Raw genomic sequence first — 20351 nt, forward strand, 5'->3', positions numbered from 1 at the left:
GCAACAGAGACTACAGGGCCTTCAGAGCTTAAAACAGTTACTACCTGGTCCTTCCCAGAAAAAGTTTGCCACCCTCTGTCTTGCCCAATGCCTTATGCTTACGAGTCCATTTCGAGTAATTTGCTCTATAGAAACAATTGTGGGTATGCACCAAGGAGACGTGCATCAGAGCAGTTATATTAGCATAGTTGATAGTCAGGAAAAACTGGAAACAACCCAAATATCTCTCAACAAGAGTATATTAGTTATCTATTGCTGCATAGTAAACTACCACGATTTAGTAACTTAAATCAACATATATTTATTACCTCATGATTTCTGTGCAGCACAGCTTGGGTGGGTCTTCTGTAAGGCTGCCATTAGATATTGGTCAGGGCTAGGTTCTCATCAGGAGGCTCAGCTAGGGAAGGATACACTCACAAGTTCACTCATGTCGATAGCAGAGTTCATTTCCTTGCATTTCCAAGTCGGAGGACCCTGGCTTCCTGCTGACTGTTCACTGGAGGTAGCCCTCAGTTTCCAGAGGCTGCCCTCAACCTCCTAGCCATGTGGGCCTCCCAACATTGCATCCATGGATAAATCTTAAATGCATGTTACTAGGTAAAAGATGCCAATCTGAAAGGGCAACATATTGTATGATTCCGGCTACACAACTTCTGGAAAAGACAAAACTACGGAGATAGTAAAACGATCAGTGGTTTCTAGGGGTTGGGGGGGTGGGGTGGGAGGGATAAATGGGTGGGTACAGGGGCTTTTTAGAGCAGCAAAACTATTCTGTATGAAACTGTAATGGTGGCTACATGCCATTGTACATTTGTCAAAACTCACAGAATGTACAAAGAGTGAACTTTAATGTAAACTATGGACTTTGTCAATAACAACGTATCATTGCTGGCTCATTAGTTGTAATAAATGTACCACACTATTGCCAGATGTTAATACAGTAGAGGGAAGGGAGTGAAGGGGCATGTGAGAAATCTCTGTACTTTCTGCTCGATTTTTCTGTAACCCTAAAACTGCTTTAAAAATAAAGTTATTTAATTTAAAATATGTATGTGTATGTGTAAGTAGAAACATTGTAGGAAACTATCTTTCTGGAAGTGTATTCACTAATTTTATTTTCCCAATTTGTGTCTAAATAAACAGTCAAGGGTGTAGGAAATTAGAAGATTGACCATCTTGGGCAGGAAGAGAGGAATTCCTTCACTATTAGATAACTACATCAACCATTCATTTTATATCTTGAGCACTTGCAGGAGTAGGTAGTAGATATAAAGGCCAGTGAGAGTTCTTTGCACTTGAGGAACTCAGTGTCATGGGGAAGAGAGACACGCAGACGCATTACTGGATAATAACAAAGCCGGTGCTTATTTATATTTCTTTTTCTGTTTTTTTTTTTTGGCTGTGCTGCACAGCTTGCAGGATCTCAGTTCCTGGACCAGGGATCGAACCCACGTCCCCGACATTGGAAGTGCGGAGTCCTTGGACCACCAGGGAAGTCCCTGCTTATTTCTAAGCATTCCATCCACATTGTCTCACAGTCACACAACCCTGCAAACAAGCACCATTAACCCATTTTACAGACAAGGACCCTGAAGCTCTGGGTGGTGAGTTACCTTGCCCCGAGTAAGCAACAGAGCTGGGAGTCAAGGTCAAGTGTGTTAAACAACAAAATGGGGGACTTTTCTACGATGCCAGGCAAGGAGGTAAAATCAATTCATTTTGGAAGACGAGGACCGTAACAGGTGCATTTTGTGAAGGAAGTTGGAGTCTCATTACTTTGAAGTTCAAATACACTCACAAGTCCTTCCTCTCCTTTTCACTCTTCTTGCCCTTCTCTCACTGGAATAAATTCTTTCACTTGTCATTCTCCCCCCTGAAGGCCAATCCATGACCTGTGGCTCAATGGAAAGGTGGCCAGAAAAGAAAATACTGAAAGTCACCCCACCTCCCCAGTGACACCCCTCTTCCCTGGTTTGGTGTAAACCGCCCGTCAAGTTCAAGTTTCCTGGATGTTCCACAGCTAGGATCGTAAAAGTGGAGACGACAGACACCAGCCTGTGTGGGAGAGAGTTATATTTAGCTGTCCTTTAGGAGCTGGATCTCTGGATATCACAGAGATTCTGGTACAGCCTGTTACTGTTTGAGGGCTTCTGGGCCTGAGGCAGAGAAAAGGGAGTGGGTGGCTTGCTGACAGTTTTTATAAATACCCAGTATTTATTCAATGGCAGAAACACACAGAACACACAGAGCATGAGAGGAAAGAACACAGCTCAGCTCCATTCATCCACTGGGCCCACGACCAAGCTCTTCTAGTCTGTCCTGAGCCAGCTGCAGCCCTGTGTCTGGGGAAGTCACCTGCCTGCCTGCTGGAGAGGGAAGGAAGGAACAGGGAACAATGACGCCCTTGTGAAAAGCCAAGGTTTTTGTGTGTTTGGTTTTGTTTTTTAAGTTTATTTTCTAATCAGGTCACTCCTCTGCTTAAATCCTTTCAGTAGCCAGCCACTGCTTTTAGGATAAAGGTCAGAAGCCCTGATATGGCAGATGAAGCTGTGTAGAAAGCCTCAGCCTGTCTCTTCCCACTGTCCCCTTCTTTTTTTTCTTTTTCTTTTCTTTTCTTTTCTTTTCTTTTTTTTTTGCCACACTGCATGCAGCTTGTGGGATCTTAGTTCCCCGACCAGGAATTGAACCTGGAACCTCAGCAGTGGAAGCGCAGAGTACTAACCACTGGATTGCCAGGGAATTCCCCCACTGGCCCTTTCTTTAAAGTTCCTCAATCATGTCCACACTCTGCACACCTCAGGCCTGTACATGCTATTCCCTCCACCCTGAATGCTTTTCCTTCCTTGTCACTCAGTTAATTCTAACTCATTCTTAATCTCTCAGCTAAAACATCACTTCCACAAGCTGAATTTGAGCACCATCAGAAAAGTGTTTCCCAGGGCTTCCCTTGTGGCACAGTGGTTAAGAATCTTCCTGCCAATGCAGGGGACAGGGGTTCGAGCCTGGGTCAGGGAAGATCCCACATGCCGTGGAGCAACTAAGCCCCTGCGCCACAACTACTGAGCCTGCGAGCCACAATTACTGAAGCCCGCACACCTAGAGGCCGTGTTCCACAAGACAAGCCACCGCAATGAGAAGCCCACGCACCGCAATGAAGAGTAGCTCCTGTTCTCCGCAGCTAGAGAAAGGCCCGTGCGCAGCAACGAAGAGCCAACGCAGCCAAAAAAAAAAAAAAAAAAAAAAAATTAAAGTGTTTCCCAATGCCTCACGTGAATCCTCTGTCCTTAAAAACCTTCACAACTCCTGATACTTTCCCTTTATTTGAGTGAGTTTCTAATGATGCATTTGTGTGATGATTTAATTAATGTCTGTCTCTCCAGTCCTGCCTTGCTTGCTGTTTTAACCCAGGGGCCAATGCATAGACTTATAATAAGCAGATATACCTGCCATGTGGGGAGAGCTCCATAAATATTTGTTAGATAAATAAATGAACACGTGAAATAAGTGTTTGCACACTTAAATATTTAGGATTTTTTTGTCTGTGCCCGCACAGTTTGCAGGATCTTAGTTCCCCGACTAGGGATTGAACCTGTGCCCTCAGCAGTGAAAAGCCCAGAGTCCTAACCACTGGACCGCCAGGGAATTCCCTATAAATATTTCGTTTTGAATAAAGGGAGTAAGAAAGATCCTGATCCTTTTCCCTCTTCCTCAGTTCTTAGCAGTGCCTTAGTCTGAGGATCCTGCCCCAGAAGCTAACCAATAGTAGAGCTAAGAGAAAGAAGAGTGGAGTGTGAGAAACTCTTAGACTCTGTTGGGAACTTGGCCACCAAGCGGTTTTACCCTCTACAGCTGTGCTGCCCAAACTGGTAGCCACTAGCCACGTGTGCTATTTAAATTTAACTAGTTAAAAGAAAATTAAAATTTTAGTTCATCAGTGTCATCGGCCACGTTTTACATGCTCAATGGCCACATGTGGTCAGTAGCTACCATATTGGACAGCACCGATGTAAAACATTTTCATTATCACAGAAAGCTATATTGACTAGTACGGCCCTAGAATGAAAAATAGCCTCTTCTGCACAGAAAAGAGGAGGTGGGGAAGAGACTCTGCACCTATTATTATCATCGTCTGTATTCCACATAATTCCAGGTGCTGCAGCTGGATGCTCTTTATCTGTAGCTGGGACTCCTAAATGCTTCCCATTAGAGTTTTTACAAAGATGAAATTTGTTATAACACATGTTCAGGCCCTTAGTCAGCTCTCAGTAAACAGTAGCCACCATCAAGGAATCCTCCCACACTGCTGGTGGGAATGTAAATTGGTACCACCTCTATGGAGAATAGTATGGAGGTTCTTTAAAAAACTAAAAATACAGCTACCATATGACCCAGGAATCCCACTCCTAGGCACATACCTGGAGAAAGCCATAATTCGAAAAGATACGCGCACCCCATGTTCACTGAAGCACTATTTACAATAGCCAAGACATGGAAGCAACCTACATGTCCATTGACAGAGGAATGGACCAAGATGTGGTACATATATACACTGGAATATTACTCAGCCATAAAAAAGAACGAAATAATGTCACATGCAGCAACATGGATGAACCTAGAGATTGTCATACTGAGCGAAGTAAGTCAGACAAAGACAAATATATGATATCGCTTATATGTGGAATCTTAAAAAAGGGTACAAATGAACTTATTTACAAAACAGAAATAAAGTCACAGATGTAGAAAACAGACTTACGGTTACCAGGGGGTAAGGGGGAGGAGGGATAAATTGGGAGATTGAATTGACATATACACACTACTATATATAAAACAGATAACTAATAAGGACCTACTGTATAGCACAGGGAACTCTACTCAATACTCTGTAATGGCCTATACAGGAAAAGAATCTAAAAAAATTGCAGATATATATATATATAGATATATAGACATATAGATATATACACACACATATGTATATGTGTATACCCATATGTACGTATAACTGATTCAATTTACTGTACACCTGAAACTAACACAACATTGTAAATCGACTATACTCCAATAAAAATTTAAAAAAACAAAAACAAGCAAACAAAAAAACAGTAGCCACCATTGTCATCAGCTGTAAGTTAAAGTGGTTAAAATCAGGAGAGAGTCTGGTGTAAGTTACTTAACTTCTCTGAGCCCCAAGTTCCTCATCTCTATGATGGAGATAATAGCCCTCACGTCCTGGTAAGGATTAGATGGAACATTTTGCAGAAAGGGATTAGTGCAGTGCCTACCATGTAGTAGGTACCCCCAACCTGTTAGTTATTCTTCTTTTATTATTGTTGAGTGCTACAACAAATTTGATTTTCTCATAGATCAACTCAGAAATTGGATTCCAGCTGTTAAAACGTTCCAGGTGTGTGTCTAAAGCTGTGAGGATGTGGCCAGCAGTGCTAACTTCCTGAAGCTTTCATTCGGTTTGCTGAGGGCTGGCAGCCCAACCTGTAAGTCAAATGATTAGCAAGAATCGATTAAATTCCCTTTGGTCTGACCCACATTTCTGAGATGCCCAAAACTCCTCACTAGGCTGAGAAGTGCCTGACATATGTGGTATGTCAGAATTCTTCAAAAAGAATTGGGTATCTTTAACAACTGAGCTTTTAATTTGGCCTCAACGAGATTCCCCTAATGTCTCCTGTCAATTCTGCTGGCTCTGTTTTCTTCCAAATTTTAGACTTGTTTCCATAAGGCAACCACATTCCAAACAGGATATGTATGTTTGTATTTGGAGGGTGGAGAGTGGGAAAAAGAGGGAGGGAAAGGATGTTTAATCTGATATCAAGTTAAAACCAAGAGAGGAAAAGGGTGGGTGGCAGACAGGGATCCCTAATATTTATGGAATACCCATTATTTGCCAGACAATATTCTAAGCACATTTTTCTCATGGACTTTTTTTTTCTTCTTTTTCTTTATTATTTTGAATTCAAAATTATACATAACTACCCGGTCAAAATGTAATCGTATTTAAAGTGTACAAAATTTAAATGTATGTTCATCCAAAAAAAGGTGAATGACATGAATGTAAAAAAATTTAAAAATTCAAATTATTTTTTACATTTTAAAAAATGCTCTTTCTTCTACCATAGTCAAAGTGCCCTTTCAAAACTAAAAGGCAAAATGAAGTTATAGTTAATCACTATCAAATTTTTAGTCAAAGATATTAAAATAAGCTGAATGTTTTGTTAGCTTTTTAGAGAATTCCGTGACGTCTTCCTAAATAATTTTATAAAACTGTTCACACCCTTTGCATTCAATGTTCATCTATTTGCCAGTGAAAAAGTCTATTTCGTGCTTCCCGGAGATAATGTTTGGATCTCTGTACATATACATTTAAGGGTAAAATGAATTCCTTAACATTACAAAATGTTCCTCAGACACTGGGCAGCGTTAGTGAATGTGGTGCTGGTTGACGAGGATCCTCAGAACCATGAATTGGAACACAAAGAGAAGCAAGAAAACGGCTGCTTGGTACTCTGGGAAAGAATACTTTGTTATGCAAGAATCTTTTGCATTCACGCTTAGAAGGAGGATTTGACAAGTTAATTAATTTGTCTTTTCTCTTACCTAAGCATTCCTGCCACTCAAATCCTTCCTGCACTCCCAGACTGTGCCTCTTTCACATGCAAAACTTCTCAGTATTCCTATGCAGGCGCCTTCTGTTTCCAGGCTCAAGGACAACAGATGCGAGGAAGTGCGTCTCAGACAAGGGCTTGATCCTGCTGGGTAGAAGGGTGAAGTCCAGGTTTACGGGGTTGCCCTGTCTGAAGCTCATACCAGGTGACAAGTGACAAGTGACAGAGATGCCCTCGCCTCCACTCTGTCTTTGAGCGTTTATGACACGAGGGATTCTTTAAACTGTGGACCCCAGTGTAGGGGCTCCTTTGCCCTGAGGCCAAGGGTGATCCTGCTTTAAAAATGAATTAAAGAGCATGCAGTCTTTAATGGGAGTATCAAGACTATTCTTAAAAGGCAATATTACAGTGAACTCTCAGTAAAGATTGAGCTAGAAGGCCATGTTATAAGGCAATCCTTCTGCTCCAAACATTTCATATGATAGTTTAGAAATAAAATACAAAGAGAAAGTTTAATAAGATGGTGACCATGACCACTGCCATCTCACATTATACTCAGTAATTGACTGAGTTGCAAAAGAGTCGTACATGTGAGAGATAAGGTCAATAAAACTCAAAGAACGCATAGGAGAGTATCTTTACAAACACGGGCTAGGCAGAGTTTTTAAACGGGACACATGGAAACACTAAACATAAAATAAAATACAGACAAATCAAACCCGTAAAAGTAAAAGCTTCTGATCATCAAAGGACACTCAAAAGAGTGAAAAAGCAAGTCACAGACTAAGAGATTTGCAACATATATATCCATCGAAGGATTCAAATCCAGACTGTACAGTAAAAATCTACCACAAAACAATCAAAAATGGGTAAAAGACTAGCACAGACATTTATTTCACAAAAGATGGACATCCTAGATGCCAAGACGCAAATGAAAATGTGCTCAATGTTATTATGCATGTTGTAAATGCTAATGAAAACCACAAAGAAATATACTACTCGACAACCACCAAAATGGTGAAAATTAAAGAGATCGACGGTACCAAAGCTTTATGAGGAGGGCGGTGCTGTCATCCTCACACACCGTGGGCAGGAGTATAAATTGGTACAATTATTTTGGGAGGGACAGGACCTATTAAAGCTTGACATACACTTTCCCTATGATTTAGCAACTGTCCCCCCTAGGTATATACCCTGGAGAAATAAGCATATACGACAACGAAAAGGCATTATAAGAATATTCATAGCAACTTTATTCATAGTAGTAAAAAACTGGAAATGTTCATCAACAAGAGAACGAATAAACAAACTGTGATAGTCATATAATAGAATACTACACCACCATAAAAATAAGTGACATATGGCACATGGAACAACATGACAGACATCATCAACATAACGGTATTCCAAAGAAGAGCCTGACAACATGAGTCCATGCTCTATGGGCATATTTACATGAAGTTCAAGAACAGACAAGACTAATCTATGATGATGAAGCCAGAGTAATGGTTACCTTAGGGCACTGACTAGAAAGGGGCCAAAAGCAGCCTCCTTGGGTGTTGGGAATATATTGTTATATCAGTCTGGATGGCGGATGACCAAGTATATGCATATATAAACATTCATTGAGCTAGACAATAAGAGCATGCTTGCTCCAATGTTTCTAGCAGCACTATTCACAATAGCCAAGGCATGGAAGCAACCTAAATGTCCATCGACAGAGGAATGGATAAAGATGTGGCACTTATATACAATGGAATATTACTCAGCCGTAAAAAGGAATGAAATAATGCCAATTGCAGCAACATGGATGGACCCAGAGATGATCATACTAAGTGAAGTAACGCAGACAGAGAAAGACAAATACCATATGCTATCACTTATATGTAGAATCTTAAAAAATGATACAAATGAACTTATTTACAAAACAGAAACAGACTTACAGACATAGAAAACAAACTTATGGTTACCAAAGGAGATGAGAGATGGAGAGATAAATAAGGAGCTTGGGATTAACATACATACCTTACACTACTATGTATAAAATAGATAAACAACAAGGACCTACTGTATACCACAGGGAACTATAATCAGTATCTTGTAATAACCTATAATGGAAAAGAATCTGAAAAAGAATTGATATTTATGTACAACTGAATCACTGTGCTGTACACCAGAAACTAACACAACATTGTAAATCAACTCTATTTTAATAAAAAAATTTTTTTAAATTAGTGTGTTTACTACAGGCTTTATTTTGTAAATGTTGAAAAACATGAACAAGAAGGAAACAGCCTGCCTTAGAGTGTTTACTTCTGTGGAGGCAGGCACTGGGAAACTGAGATAAAGGGACTTAGGAAGGAGGATTTCTTAAACTAATAATATATATCTCGCCGGCAAATGAAAACATTAAGAAAATGTGGCTGGTGAATGTACAGAAATTAAATCACTCCCTTTATTTTTCTATATGTTTGAAATATTTTATAACAACATACACATTTTTGTGCTTTGGGAGGATGTTCTGTTACTATGCTTCACACTTTTGTTTGTTTGTTGCTTTCATCCAAAGTGGTTGCCCATGTATAGCACCTACTTTATAAATTTTGAAACACTCCACTCTGAGCTTTGATTTTAGACCCAGAGGGTCAGCCAGCCAGGACTTAAGATTAAGGACTTGAGGAAACAGATTTTCCCTTGATAAGGAGACCCTAAACTAGAAAACCTGTCCTAAAAATCTTTTTCTTAATTTGTGAAATTATGTGCATGAACACTTTTATAGAGTTAGGGAATTAGACTCCCTCTTACCTTTATTTTAAAAAATAATCTGGCACTAACATTAGTAAAATTCATGATATTCAGATTGTGAGAGAAAATCTAGGTCGTACCAAAGTTTGGTTCCTTGGAAATTTGATTTTCTTATATAATTTTCAAGTTGCTCAAACAGATAGATACTCACATATTGCTTTAGAAAAGCAGTCAGCCATTTAGCCGGAGTTCAGAAGAAGGAGACTTCATTTCTTTTACTTACTTTGTACCTTCATTGTAAATGGTAGGTAGGCTGGTAAAACAGTCATATGTGTTAGTAATTATAAACAGAAACAAAAGGGAAAAAACCCTCTCTCTTTACAAGGGCAGTGCTCAGCCAAACACATTTAGGCCTATTCACATTAGATATGAAAATTGCTATTAAGAACAACTAAAAATAAAAATGAAAAAAATAGCACTAATGGTATTTGCTGCAGAGTTAAGACTCACACTGGAAATCATGATTTAATTGCAAAGATGCTTGAAAACCAGGGACGGAGATTTTATGTTTCCCCATCCTAGGATTCATTTCCTAATTGTTTTCCAGTAATTTTTCCTTAGACAGATAGATTTTATTTTAGAGGTTATTAAAATAAATGTCCATTGATCACAGCCACTTTCTCCAGTGGGAAGTTGGCCCAAGCCTAAGGCATCTGTCTCCTCCTTCTTTATTTTATATTCTCATCGAGCTGTTGTCTCTAAATAAGCAGGTGGCTGTGCTGGGAGGGAAGGATGCCAGTCATTGGCCACACACTGGGCCAAACCTGCTGTGATACCCCCTTGTCCAGACTAGTCCTCAGAGTCTGCATCCTCAGTGGGGACAATTTCAATCCATCTGTGGGCTTCAGGATGTTGGTGTATTATAGAAGGTGGGTAAGAAGGAATATGGCAAAGAGGTACTAGATGTTGGAGTAGCAGAAGATGGTCCCCATCCTTCCTTTCTTAGATGGGAAGGCATCTCCAGACAAAGGATACTAGATGAATAGGGCCAGCCATGCTGTCTGGGGGAAGGTGTCAGGCAAGACAGCAAATGCAAAGGCCCTGAGGCAGGAAAAAGCTTCCTGAGTTAGGCTGGAGTAAACCACACACCTGGGAGAAGGGCCTGGAGAGGTAGGCCTTGCCAATCAGGTTATGGGGTTGTGATTGTATTTTCAATGTTATGAGAAGCCCTTGGAGGGTTTCAAGCAGGGGGTTGTGGGATCAGGTTTGCACTTACAATTGTTTTTTTTTTTTTTTGGGTGCATGGGGTCTTAGTTGCTGCGCGCGGGCTTTCTCTAGTTACAGCGAGTGGGGGCTACTCTTTGTTGTGGTGCACGGGTTTCTCATTGTGGTGGCTTCTCTTGTTGCAGAGCACAGGCTCTAGGCGCGTGGGCTTCAGTAGTTGTGGCTCACGGGCTCTAGAGCACGGGCTCAATAGTTGTGGCGCATGGGCTTAGTTGCTCCGCGGCAGAGCTTGAACCCGTGTCCCCTGCGTTGGCAGGTGGATTCTTAACCACTGCACCACCAGGGAAGCCCCTGCACTTACAATTTAAAAACTCTACCATGAAGAGGGGGATCATGGTAGAGCAAGGGAAGCAGAGTCCAGTTTGCATGTAGAAAGAACTACTACTATTTATTGAGAACTTTCTTTGAGTGAGGCACTGGGAATATAAAAATGAGAAAAAGAAGTTTTACTCTCAAGGGAGCCCAGTAAAGGCAAGGACATTTAGGAGTCGGCTGCATATCTTTCTAAATCTTTCTCTGGCTTTTGCATTTTTATATGCATTGACTGAACACATAGAGAATTGTACTTATATGCCAGTGTGAGTTTGCTTTTAATATAGATGGTATTGTACTGTACAGGGTTCATTCAGCAGCATTTCCTGGAGATCCACCTATGCTATTACATTTGTATAATGGTCATTCTTTGTGATAGCTGCATACTATTCTATAGTATTAATAAGCCAGAACTAACCTCCAAGGGTCAACCTGCTCCCTCAATTCCTACTCCCCAAGCCTTTTCTTTCCTAATTGTGGTTTGCTTACCTCAGCAAGTTGTGTTAAACTAAATGAAGAGGTAAATTGAGGTAAGCTTGAACTATGAGAAATTGAGATTACTCAGGAATAGCATGGGAATTGCAGTTTAAGGAAATGCAAACCACAGCAAGCTAAGGGCGGCTGTGCTGGTGTGTGGGTGGGCTGTATTTATGGGGTGGGGGGAGAGCAAAGACGGGGAGTCTGGTTGCAGTCCAAGCAGTAAGTTCATTGGCTTGAGGACGGGAAGAGACTCTTGGCGCTTTTTCATTGGTCAGGAGGTAAATCTGGGTCTTCTGTATAACAGCCTTTAGGGCAAATCAGTCTCTCAGTTCTTAAGTTCCAAGTTCCGTTCTTTTCAGGGCACATGCATGAGATTTCCATTTTAGATGGACATCCTTTCACAGTTGTGAATACTTTGTAAATGAACACATTGCCTTTTCTTTTGTTGGTGCTCACTTCATAAAAGGACTGCACACAGGAGCTCACTAAATGCTCACAGCAGCCTGATTATGCAGAGGCAACAAGCCTCCTGAATCCTTTGCCCTTGAACTGTCCTTGCCTGCTGCTCATAACACTTTGAATAGGGCCTTGAAACTGTGGGCCTTCAGCCTAAGGCAGTATGTCATCTGGGTGCTCTGAGCAGGGAAATAATGAAAAATAATGTTCAGTCGATGTCACAAGCCATTCACCATTCAGACAGTGATGGTTTTCAGGGTCGGTTGAAATGAGGTTGTTTTCTTCTGCTTCAGAACATCCTGGAAATAGCCTGCCTCCTGAATTCTGGGGACAGCTTGGGAGGAAGGGGTGATAGGTGAGTTAATATTGAAGCTGGGCTCCCCCCTGAACATTTTATGATGAAAATTTCAAACATAGAAGATTTTAAAAACCGCACAGTGAACACCCATATACCTACTACCTAGATTCAACTCTTAACATTTCACATGTCACTCTACTTGCTTTATCGTGTTCATCTGCCTATTAGCGCATTCACAGATGCATCAATCCATCTTTTTTTTTAAACATCTTTATTAGAGTATAATTGCTTTACAATGGTGTCTTAGTTTCTGCTTTATAACAAAGTGAATCAGTTATACATATACATATGTCCCCATATCTCTTCCCTCTTGCATCTCCCTCCCTCCCAGCCTCCCTATCCCACCCCATCTTTTTTTTTAATGCTTCTTAAAGCATACTGCATATATCATGACACTGCACCCCTAAACTTTCAGCAGGAGCACCACCAACTAGACTTTAATATTTAAAATTTTTTTTAATATATGAGGGATATTTTTATCCACTGAAATGCACAGATCCCAAGGGGCCCATCAGTTTGACAAATGCCTACACTGTGGAACCTAAACCCCTATCAATATCTGCTGACATCATGATATTGGACTGTGTTCATGGGATCTCAGTCTTTAAGACTCCCATCCAGCTTAGGCAAGAATCATAAAAATCTGCAAAACACCTCAGTGGGGCCAGAAGCGAGTAACAGTGGTAAAGAAGAGCACATCAAGCTAAGAAAAGAAGCCCCAGGTAACTGTCCTGGTGGAACCAGAGAGTCCACAATTTCAGACCTTGAGATGGAACTCAAGTTGGGAGAGGTTATTTCCTTTTGTGCTAATGTCACTGTCTGGATCTACAAACTTAAAAAAAAAAAAGTTCATTTTTACATACCGCTTTGCATTCAAAGTCAAAAGAACACAGAGGATCTAGAAAAAGGATAGAGAAAATTAACTGGAAAAAACGGGATGGGAAGGGGAATATTTTCAGGGAAAAGCACATTTCTGCAGGCGGTCTGGCCGGAGCTGGGCAAGAGCTTTAGGGTATGTAAAGAATTTGATAATACACACATTATGACCCATATTATACAGAAATTGTGACTCACATTACAAAAGCAGGGCACTTGGGAAGGGTCCTGAGATACAGTGCTGGGCTTTTCAAAAACTGCTTTAGAGAGGCCAACCAAAGGTGTACAATTTCAAATGAAAAAAACTGAAACGTGGTCTCCGAATTACTAAACACCACCTTCATTGTCATCAACAATGAAAACGACAGTTAGCAACAGTTTCAACAAAGTTGAAAACGCTGAGTCGAGTTTTTTTCTTTTTTCTTTTTTTTAAGTTTGAGGCCAAAATCAACACATTCTTTTGGATGCTGCTTAATTTTTTTTTCATGGTTAATATGCATGCTGGTGATATCAAAATTGAAAACTATGCAACATTATAGAAAAGAAAGTAGTGAGGTTATACTCCCACTCTGCAGAGATGAGACCTATTAGCAAACTTTTCCCACTGCACTTAGTTTTCATTGTGACCCTGCTTTTGGGACGACAGTTCTTTTAACAACCAGCACTTTCAAACAAAAATTACAGAAAATATCGATTAACAGTCTTTTCCTTCCTCTGGCAGATGCAATCCAGAAATTGATTACAGGATGAAAGCGTTCTCAATTAAAAGAGAGAAGGTGGACGGAAAAGTATCTAAAAAGAGAAATGGAAAACATCACGCCTTTATTTTGGTGAATTGGCAACAAAGAAAAGGATTAGCATGGTCGGGTACTTTTCAAAAATATTTTTTTTTTCTCTGGCTCCCGCTAGGGTGGAGGAAGTTGCCTCTGTTCCGAATGAGGGTGGAAGGGAGCGGAGGAACAAATGATGGGAGTCTCCCCCGCGCTCCTCCCGCGCCCCCTCCCTCCGCCGGGTCAGCTTGCGGGGGCGCGGGGTGGGCTGCCGAGACGGAGGCGGCCAGCAGGTGCCTGGGCCCCGGCCCCTGCCCCTCTCCCCCTCCCCCTTCCCCCGGGGTTGGCCTCGCCCCCTGGCGGGCGAGCGCAGGGTGCCAGGCGCGGGGTGGGGGGCGCGCGTCCGGCAGGCAGGAGGAAAGAGCCGGGGGCCGGGGGGCTGGCCCCCAACCCTACCGAGAGGCCGGCACCCGCCGCCCGCACCCCAGGACCATGTCGGCGGCCCGGGCGCCGAGCGGGGCCCCGGGGAGGAGAGCCGGGGTAGGGCGTGTGCAGTGGCGGCGCCGGCCGCGGAGCCGCTAGTCCCCTCCCTCCTGGGGTAGCAGCTGCTGCCGCTGCCGCCGCTGCCGCCGCCGCCGCCGCCGCCGCCGCCACCGTCAGCGCGCGGGCCGCGGCCGGAGCGAGCCGGGCGGGTGGCGCGCGGGGGAGGGCGGGGGCGGGGAGGGGGGTGGGCGCTGGGGCGGGAGGGCGCGGGGGGAGGGTCTCGCGCTCCTGGCTACCAGAGCCCGAGAGGGAGACCCTGGCGGCGGCGGCGGTGGCAGCGGCGGCGGCGCCTGACACTCGGCGTCTCCTGCCGTGCTCCGGAGCGGCATGTCCGAGGCTGGCGGGGCCGGGCCGGGCGGCGGCGTGGCGGGGGCCGGGCTCGGGGCGCTGGCCCCCCCGCCCCCCGCGCCCCCGCCCGCGCCGCCGCAGGGCTCCCCTGGCGCCGCCGCCGCCGGGGGCTCGGGCGCCTGCGGACCGGCGACGGCGGTGGCGGCGGCGGGCACGGCCGAGGGGCCGGGAGGCGGCGGCTCGGCCCGGATCGCAGTGAAGAAGGCGCAGCTGCGCTCCGCTCCGCGGGCCAAGAAACTGGAGAAACTCGGCGTGTACTCCGCCTGCAAGGTACGCGCTCGGCGCCCGGCCCGCCCGAGGGGCAGCGGCCGGGCCCGCGGGACCCCCTCCCCCTCCCGCCCCCGCCTCCCGCCCGGGGCCGCGGCACCGCGGAAGTGCTGATGTCGCCCGCGCCCAATTAGCTGCTTCTCGGACCAGAGTGCTGTCGGGTGGGAAGGAGGGATCGCCGGGACCGAGAGCCTTTCCTTCCTCCCCCTTGGAAGGAGTTGCCTCCGCCTCCGAGCTCCTGGGCTGCCCTGGGGCTTTGTTGCTCTGTAGGAGCTCGCCGGAGGCGCCTCCCAGGGAGTGGAGCGGGGCCAAGGCAACATCTTTTGGGGGACCTGAGCGCCCTCCTCTCCCCGAGCCCCACTGGGCGGAGCTGGGTGGAAGGAGTGAGGCTGGAATAGGATTCTGGACTCCCGGCGCTTTGGGAGCTCGAAGGGGCGGATTGCGCGGGCTGGGCGGCGCAGCCCCAAGCTAGGGTCCTGGAGCTCCGGGCGCCCTCGGCCGGGGGCGGAGGCGCTGCGGCGCGCGGTGACAGCCCGGTCATTACTGTATTTTTACTTGTTTAGTTGAAACGCTGCCCCAGCCTCTCGGGGTGTAAACAGGATTTGGCAAGGTGACGGCCCAGCGCGGCGGGCGCTACTGCTTAGTTTGAGGGCGCGCGTTTCTGGCCATCCCCTCTCCACCCCAGCTCCGGGCACCCCGTCGCCCCTTAGCTGCGGATCCAGATGTGGGCGCCGTGCTCCCGGGGTGGGAGCACTGCCCGAGGCCGCGGGGCAGGCTGGCCCTGCGCTGTCAGCAGCGGCTTTGTTTTGACAGGGTGACAGCTGAGGGGGGCGGGGACTTGGCCTTGTCAGCTCCTGCGGCCTGTGGCTGAAGCGGGGAAGAGACACACACACTCACACACCTCCCCTGTGCTCCTCCCGCCTGCTGCAAACAGGGTCAAGTTCCCAGATTCCAGTTTCCCACAACCCAGATGCAGTTGGCCACGTCTGAATTTGGGCATAAAGGTTATTAATCCTGCTAGAACCTCGCACCCCGGTGATGCTGTTTTTAGTATTTACAGGAGCTTCTCAACCTCAGTGGAATATCTGTACTTCCTTTCTCCACGTCATTCACATCCTCTTGTGTATGTTGAGCACCTACTGTAGACCCTGCACTGGTTCAATACATACTTGTTGAGTGAACGTAGGATCTAGCCCAGTGCTTCTAAAACTTTTGTGTGCACAGGACTCTTCTGGGGAGCTGGTTAAATGCTGATTCTGCATCAGGAGGTCTGGGATAGGGCTGAGAGACTGCATTTCTAACAGACTGTCAGGTGATGCGATGTTAGTCCACCGACCACACTCCAAGTAGCAAGACCCTGGTTCAGACCTGGACAATATAAGATTATCCCATTTGAATTCAGCCAAGAAAGTGAAACTGTGAAACAGTAATGCCACATGGTTGGCGTTTCTGAAGACAGAATGCAAAAATGATCCAGTGGGGAGTGTGCTTTTAAGAAAGGTGAAGGGGTAGGAATTGGCTATGAAGGGCATTTGACAAATGAGGACAAGGCCGGGAGAGTAGTGGGCCGAAGAGAGAACTGTACGGAGATAAGAACGGGGTCAGTTACTCGGTTGACGTGGCATTTTGCAGCCAGAGTGGGCTCAGGTGGGAGCCGTGTCAGCTCTGTGTTTCTGTTCTGGCTTTCTATTGGGTTCCCATCATGAGCATCTTCTTTCCCTGCTACCACCTTAACGTCTGAAAACTTTCCGCAGTTTTGGTCCTGTCTAAAACCATGAGCGTGTGTGTCCTGCTTTGATATTTTTGATCCTTTCAAATTTCCGTGAGTGAAATGTAGCGCCTTTTCTAAAATTTGTAACTTCAGTGTTTCATGTTCACATTCACAACCAAACCTATAGGAAGGGAAAACCTCTCTCATTTAAGGTCTCTCTTCCTGCCCCTGGGAGACTTTGAATGTGTCCACTTCTATTTGCTCATTCATTCAGTAAGGATCCCAACCGGATGCCAGGCATTGTGCTAGATGCTGGGACAGTGACACCCAGAATCTGTCCTTCTGGAGCTACTGACCGTGTGTGTGCATGCACTTGCATGCATGTGTTGGGTGAACCAATTACAATGAAGTTCGAAGAACCTGCTTTCTTAGAGCACTGTTGGAACTCAGAGCAGGGCATTCACGGGCAGGAGGCACGAAGGGTGGGTGGGGTAGGACGGGCTTCCTGGAAGAAGTGTCAGTGGCTGCTAAGGACTCTTAGCGGGGCAGGGTGCGGTCAGCTGAAGCTTCTTGTCGTGGAGAAACTGAAAGTAATTATGAAAGCTTGGAGTTGGGCCAGCGGGAGCTAAAGTCCATTGGCGGCGGCCACTAGATTGGTGGAGGCGGGTGTGCGTGGCCAAGAGGGAATCCAGGAATCTTAACATTATCTCAGATTTGCTTTTGTTTTTTTTTTTCTTCCAACTGTGCTTGATTGAGTGTGAGGAGGTGCAAGCAAGTAGAATCTGTATTTCTTTCTCAGCTTGTCTCTACCCTCTATGTAAGAATGCCCCAAAGGACAGATTCTCCTACCTTTTGTCATTGACTGGCCACTTAGCAAGTTGGAGAGAATAGAGAGGTTAGGGAGTGGGGAGGAATCTGGGAAGAGATGAAGTACTTTACTGGGGGGGTTACTGAAAGAAAACAGGTCCCAGACTTGATAAAAGATCTGGCCTTTAAACTTCACAAATGAAACAGAGAAAGAAGGGAGCTAGCTCACAGCCAGGGAGGTGCACCACAGCCCGGAGAGAAGGAAAAAAAAAAAAAGAAACAAACAGACTTGTTTTGCAGGATCCAGAGTAGAGCTCTTTGAACTGTGTCCTGGCACAGATTGCTCATGTGACACAGCCAGACTGCTCATTAAAATTGTAAACCTGACCATGCTCTGCCCCTACTTAGGACCCTTAATTTCTCTTTACGAGGGGTCCACAAGACCCTGTGTGGCCTGGCCACTGCTATCTCTGGCCCCCTTTCAGGGCCTTGCATGCATGGTTCCTTTCTACCTCAGGGCCTTTGCACACACTGTTTACTAGCACCAAAAGCTCCTCTCGCCTCACTTTCTTTTTTCCTTTTTTCTTTATTTTTGGCCGCACTGCGCGGCATGTGGGATCTTAGTTCCCCAACCAGGAATTGAACCTGCACCCCCTGCAGTGGAAGCACGGAGTCTTAACCACTGGACCGCCAGGAAAGTCCCTTGCCTCACTTTCAAACGAACTCCCAGCTCTTCCTGCAAATCTCAGATTCCTTGCGTGTCCTTTACAACCCTGGCCAGCCTTCCCATTCTAAATGTTTGGAACCGCCTCTGTACTTACTTTTCCTAACTGGTGCTTTCATCATGATTTTTAATTGTGTGATTATTTGATATGTGTTTGTCACTCTGAATAGATCCTAAGTGATGTGGTTATTGACTGGATGAATGAATGAGAGAAGAGAAAACGGAGGAAATGATTAACTGTTAGAAGAGCAGTAGTGAAATTTTAGCCTGACCACTTCTTGACAACTGGGCAGAGAGGATTTTTTCTCACGGATGTGCATAGGACTGGATTTTTAGTGTTATAAAAGGAGCCCCGAGTAAATTATGAGTAGCCCAAATCCACATCTATTTGAATGAAAATGTAATATAGGTAGTAAAAAACCAAAAACCAATGACCGACTCTTCCTAGTGAAATAGGCCATTTTTACAGAAGGGGAGGCCGGGGGGTGTAGTGGCCAAGAGCCACCTGAGTTCACATTTCAGGTCCAGCTGTGTGACCTTGGACAAGGACTTCACCTCAGCCTCCATTTCCTTGTCTGTAAAGTAGGAATAATAACCCTCACCTCACAGCCTAACGGTGAGGATTTCAAATGAGCTTCTGTGTATGAGGCATCCAGCAGGTGTCTAGTCCACCCTACGTTTTCTCAGCAGCTCAGAGTAGGGGATACCCTGTAAACTTGGGAGTCAAGAAAGCACATGGGGCTTAGTCTCCTATCCCAGCTCTGCCGCTTTATGGTCTTGGGCACAAGTTACTTAGTTTTCCTCTGAGCCTGGATTGCTTCATCTCTAAGATGGAGACCATGACTTCAACCTTGAAGTTCAAAGGTGGAAAGTTCCCCAGAGTTCCTGGAACCTAAACGTGTTGGGTTCATGCTGGCGAAATGAAATTGCCTGGTGCTAAAACAGAGCTAGAGTTACCGATGTAGAAAACAAACTTATCGTTACCGGGGGGAAAGGGTGGGGAGGTATAAATTGGGAGATTGGGATTGACCTATACACACTCTACTGTATATAAAATAGATAACTAATAAGGACCTACTGTATAGCACAGGGAACTCTATTCAGTGATCTGTAATGAGCTATATGGGAAAAGAATCTAAAAAAGAGTGGATATGTGTCTATGTATAACTGATTCACTTTGCTGTACAGCAGGAAACTAGCACAACGTTTGTAAATTCACTACACTCCAATAAAAATTAAAAGAAAAGAAAAGAAAAATTGCCTGCTGCCGTACTCAGTGTTCCAGTCAGGGGCTGCAAAGCAGTTATGGAGAACTTTGATTCTGGGCTGAGTGCCTTACTTAGAGACTGACATAGGCACAGGACTAGAAAATTAGTCTTCATTTAAAAAATAATGGTTTATAATCTAGAAGTGACACTGGCTGTTGAATATGCAGCGAGCACAGGCAGAGGCACCACCATAAGAGAAAAAGCTTCCTACGTTGGCCAGGGGGCTGCGAATGGGGCACTAGACCCAGCCTTCACGTTAGGGGGGGTCCTGAACGCCTGTGTTTGTATTTGTCAGTCACTCCTCCCGAGAGCAAGTTTCCAGTGTTCAGTGTCTAGAGCAGTGGCTCTTACCCAGGAGCTGTTTTGCCCCCCAGGGGATGTTTGGCAAGGTCTGGAGACATTTTGGGGTGAGGGAGCGCTACTGGCGGCTAGTGAACAGAGGCCAGGGATGCTGCTAAACACCCCCGGATGCACAGGCCAGCCCACGATAGCCCTGCCGACACAAAGAATGATCTGGCCCCCATGACAGTAGTGCCGAAGTTGAGAAACTCTGCCTTGGAAGAAAATCGTATTGCCCCCAAATACCATAAATACATTTGCAGTGGAGAAGAAACGAATGCTTTTCATGTTAATTTGAATAACAGAACCTGAAAAATCTCGCTTTGTGAATCCTGGGCATATTTTTAAACAGCTTTATTGTGGTATAATTTATAGATCATAAAACTCAGCAACTGTAAGTGTGCAGTTAGATGCTCTTGAGTAAATGTGTACAATTGTGC

At 45.1% G+C, this 20351-nt stretch overlaps 1 protein-coding gene across 5 annotated transcripts in view; it reads left to right on the top strand.

Moving 5' to 3' along the window:
- The first annotated feature begins 14749 nt into the window (after positions 1-14749).
- KAT2B (lysine acetyltransferase 2B) overlaps positions 14750-20351 on the top strand; it is a 102332-nt gene continuing 96730 nt past the window's right edge. For 4 of the 5 annotated variants that reach the window (XM_089911197.1, XM_089911195.1, XM_089911196.1 and 1 more), the window contains exon 1: positions 14760-15065. In XM_089911197.1, the coding sequence (XP_089767323.1) occupies positions 14775-15065 (291 nt within the window). In that variant the 5' untranslated portion in view covers positions 14760-14774. Of the gene's footprint in view, positions 15066-20351 lie in introns of all 5 variants that reach the window. The other variant, XM_022554706.3, reaches the window with a different exon arrangement.

This window comes from Delphinapterus leucas, chromosome 4 (assembly GCF_059928025.1).
Source record: "Delphinapterus leucas isolate spDelLeu-1000000601 "Yukka" chromosome 4, BTC_Dleu_Yukka2, whole genome shotgun sequence".
In the NCBI taxonomy this organism is placed as follows: domain Eukaryota; kingdom Metazoa; phylum Chordata; class Mammalia; order Artiodactyla; family Monodontidae; genus Delphinapterus; species Delphinapterus leucas.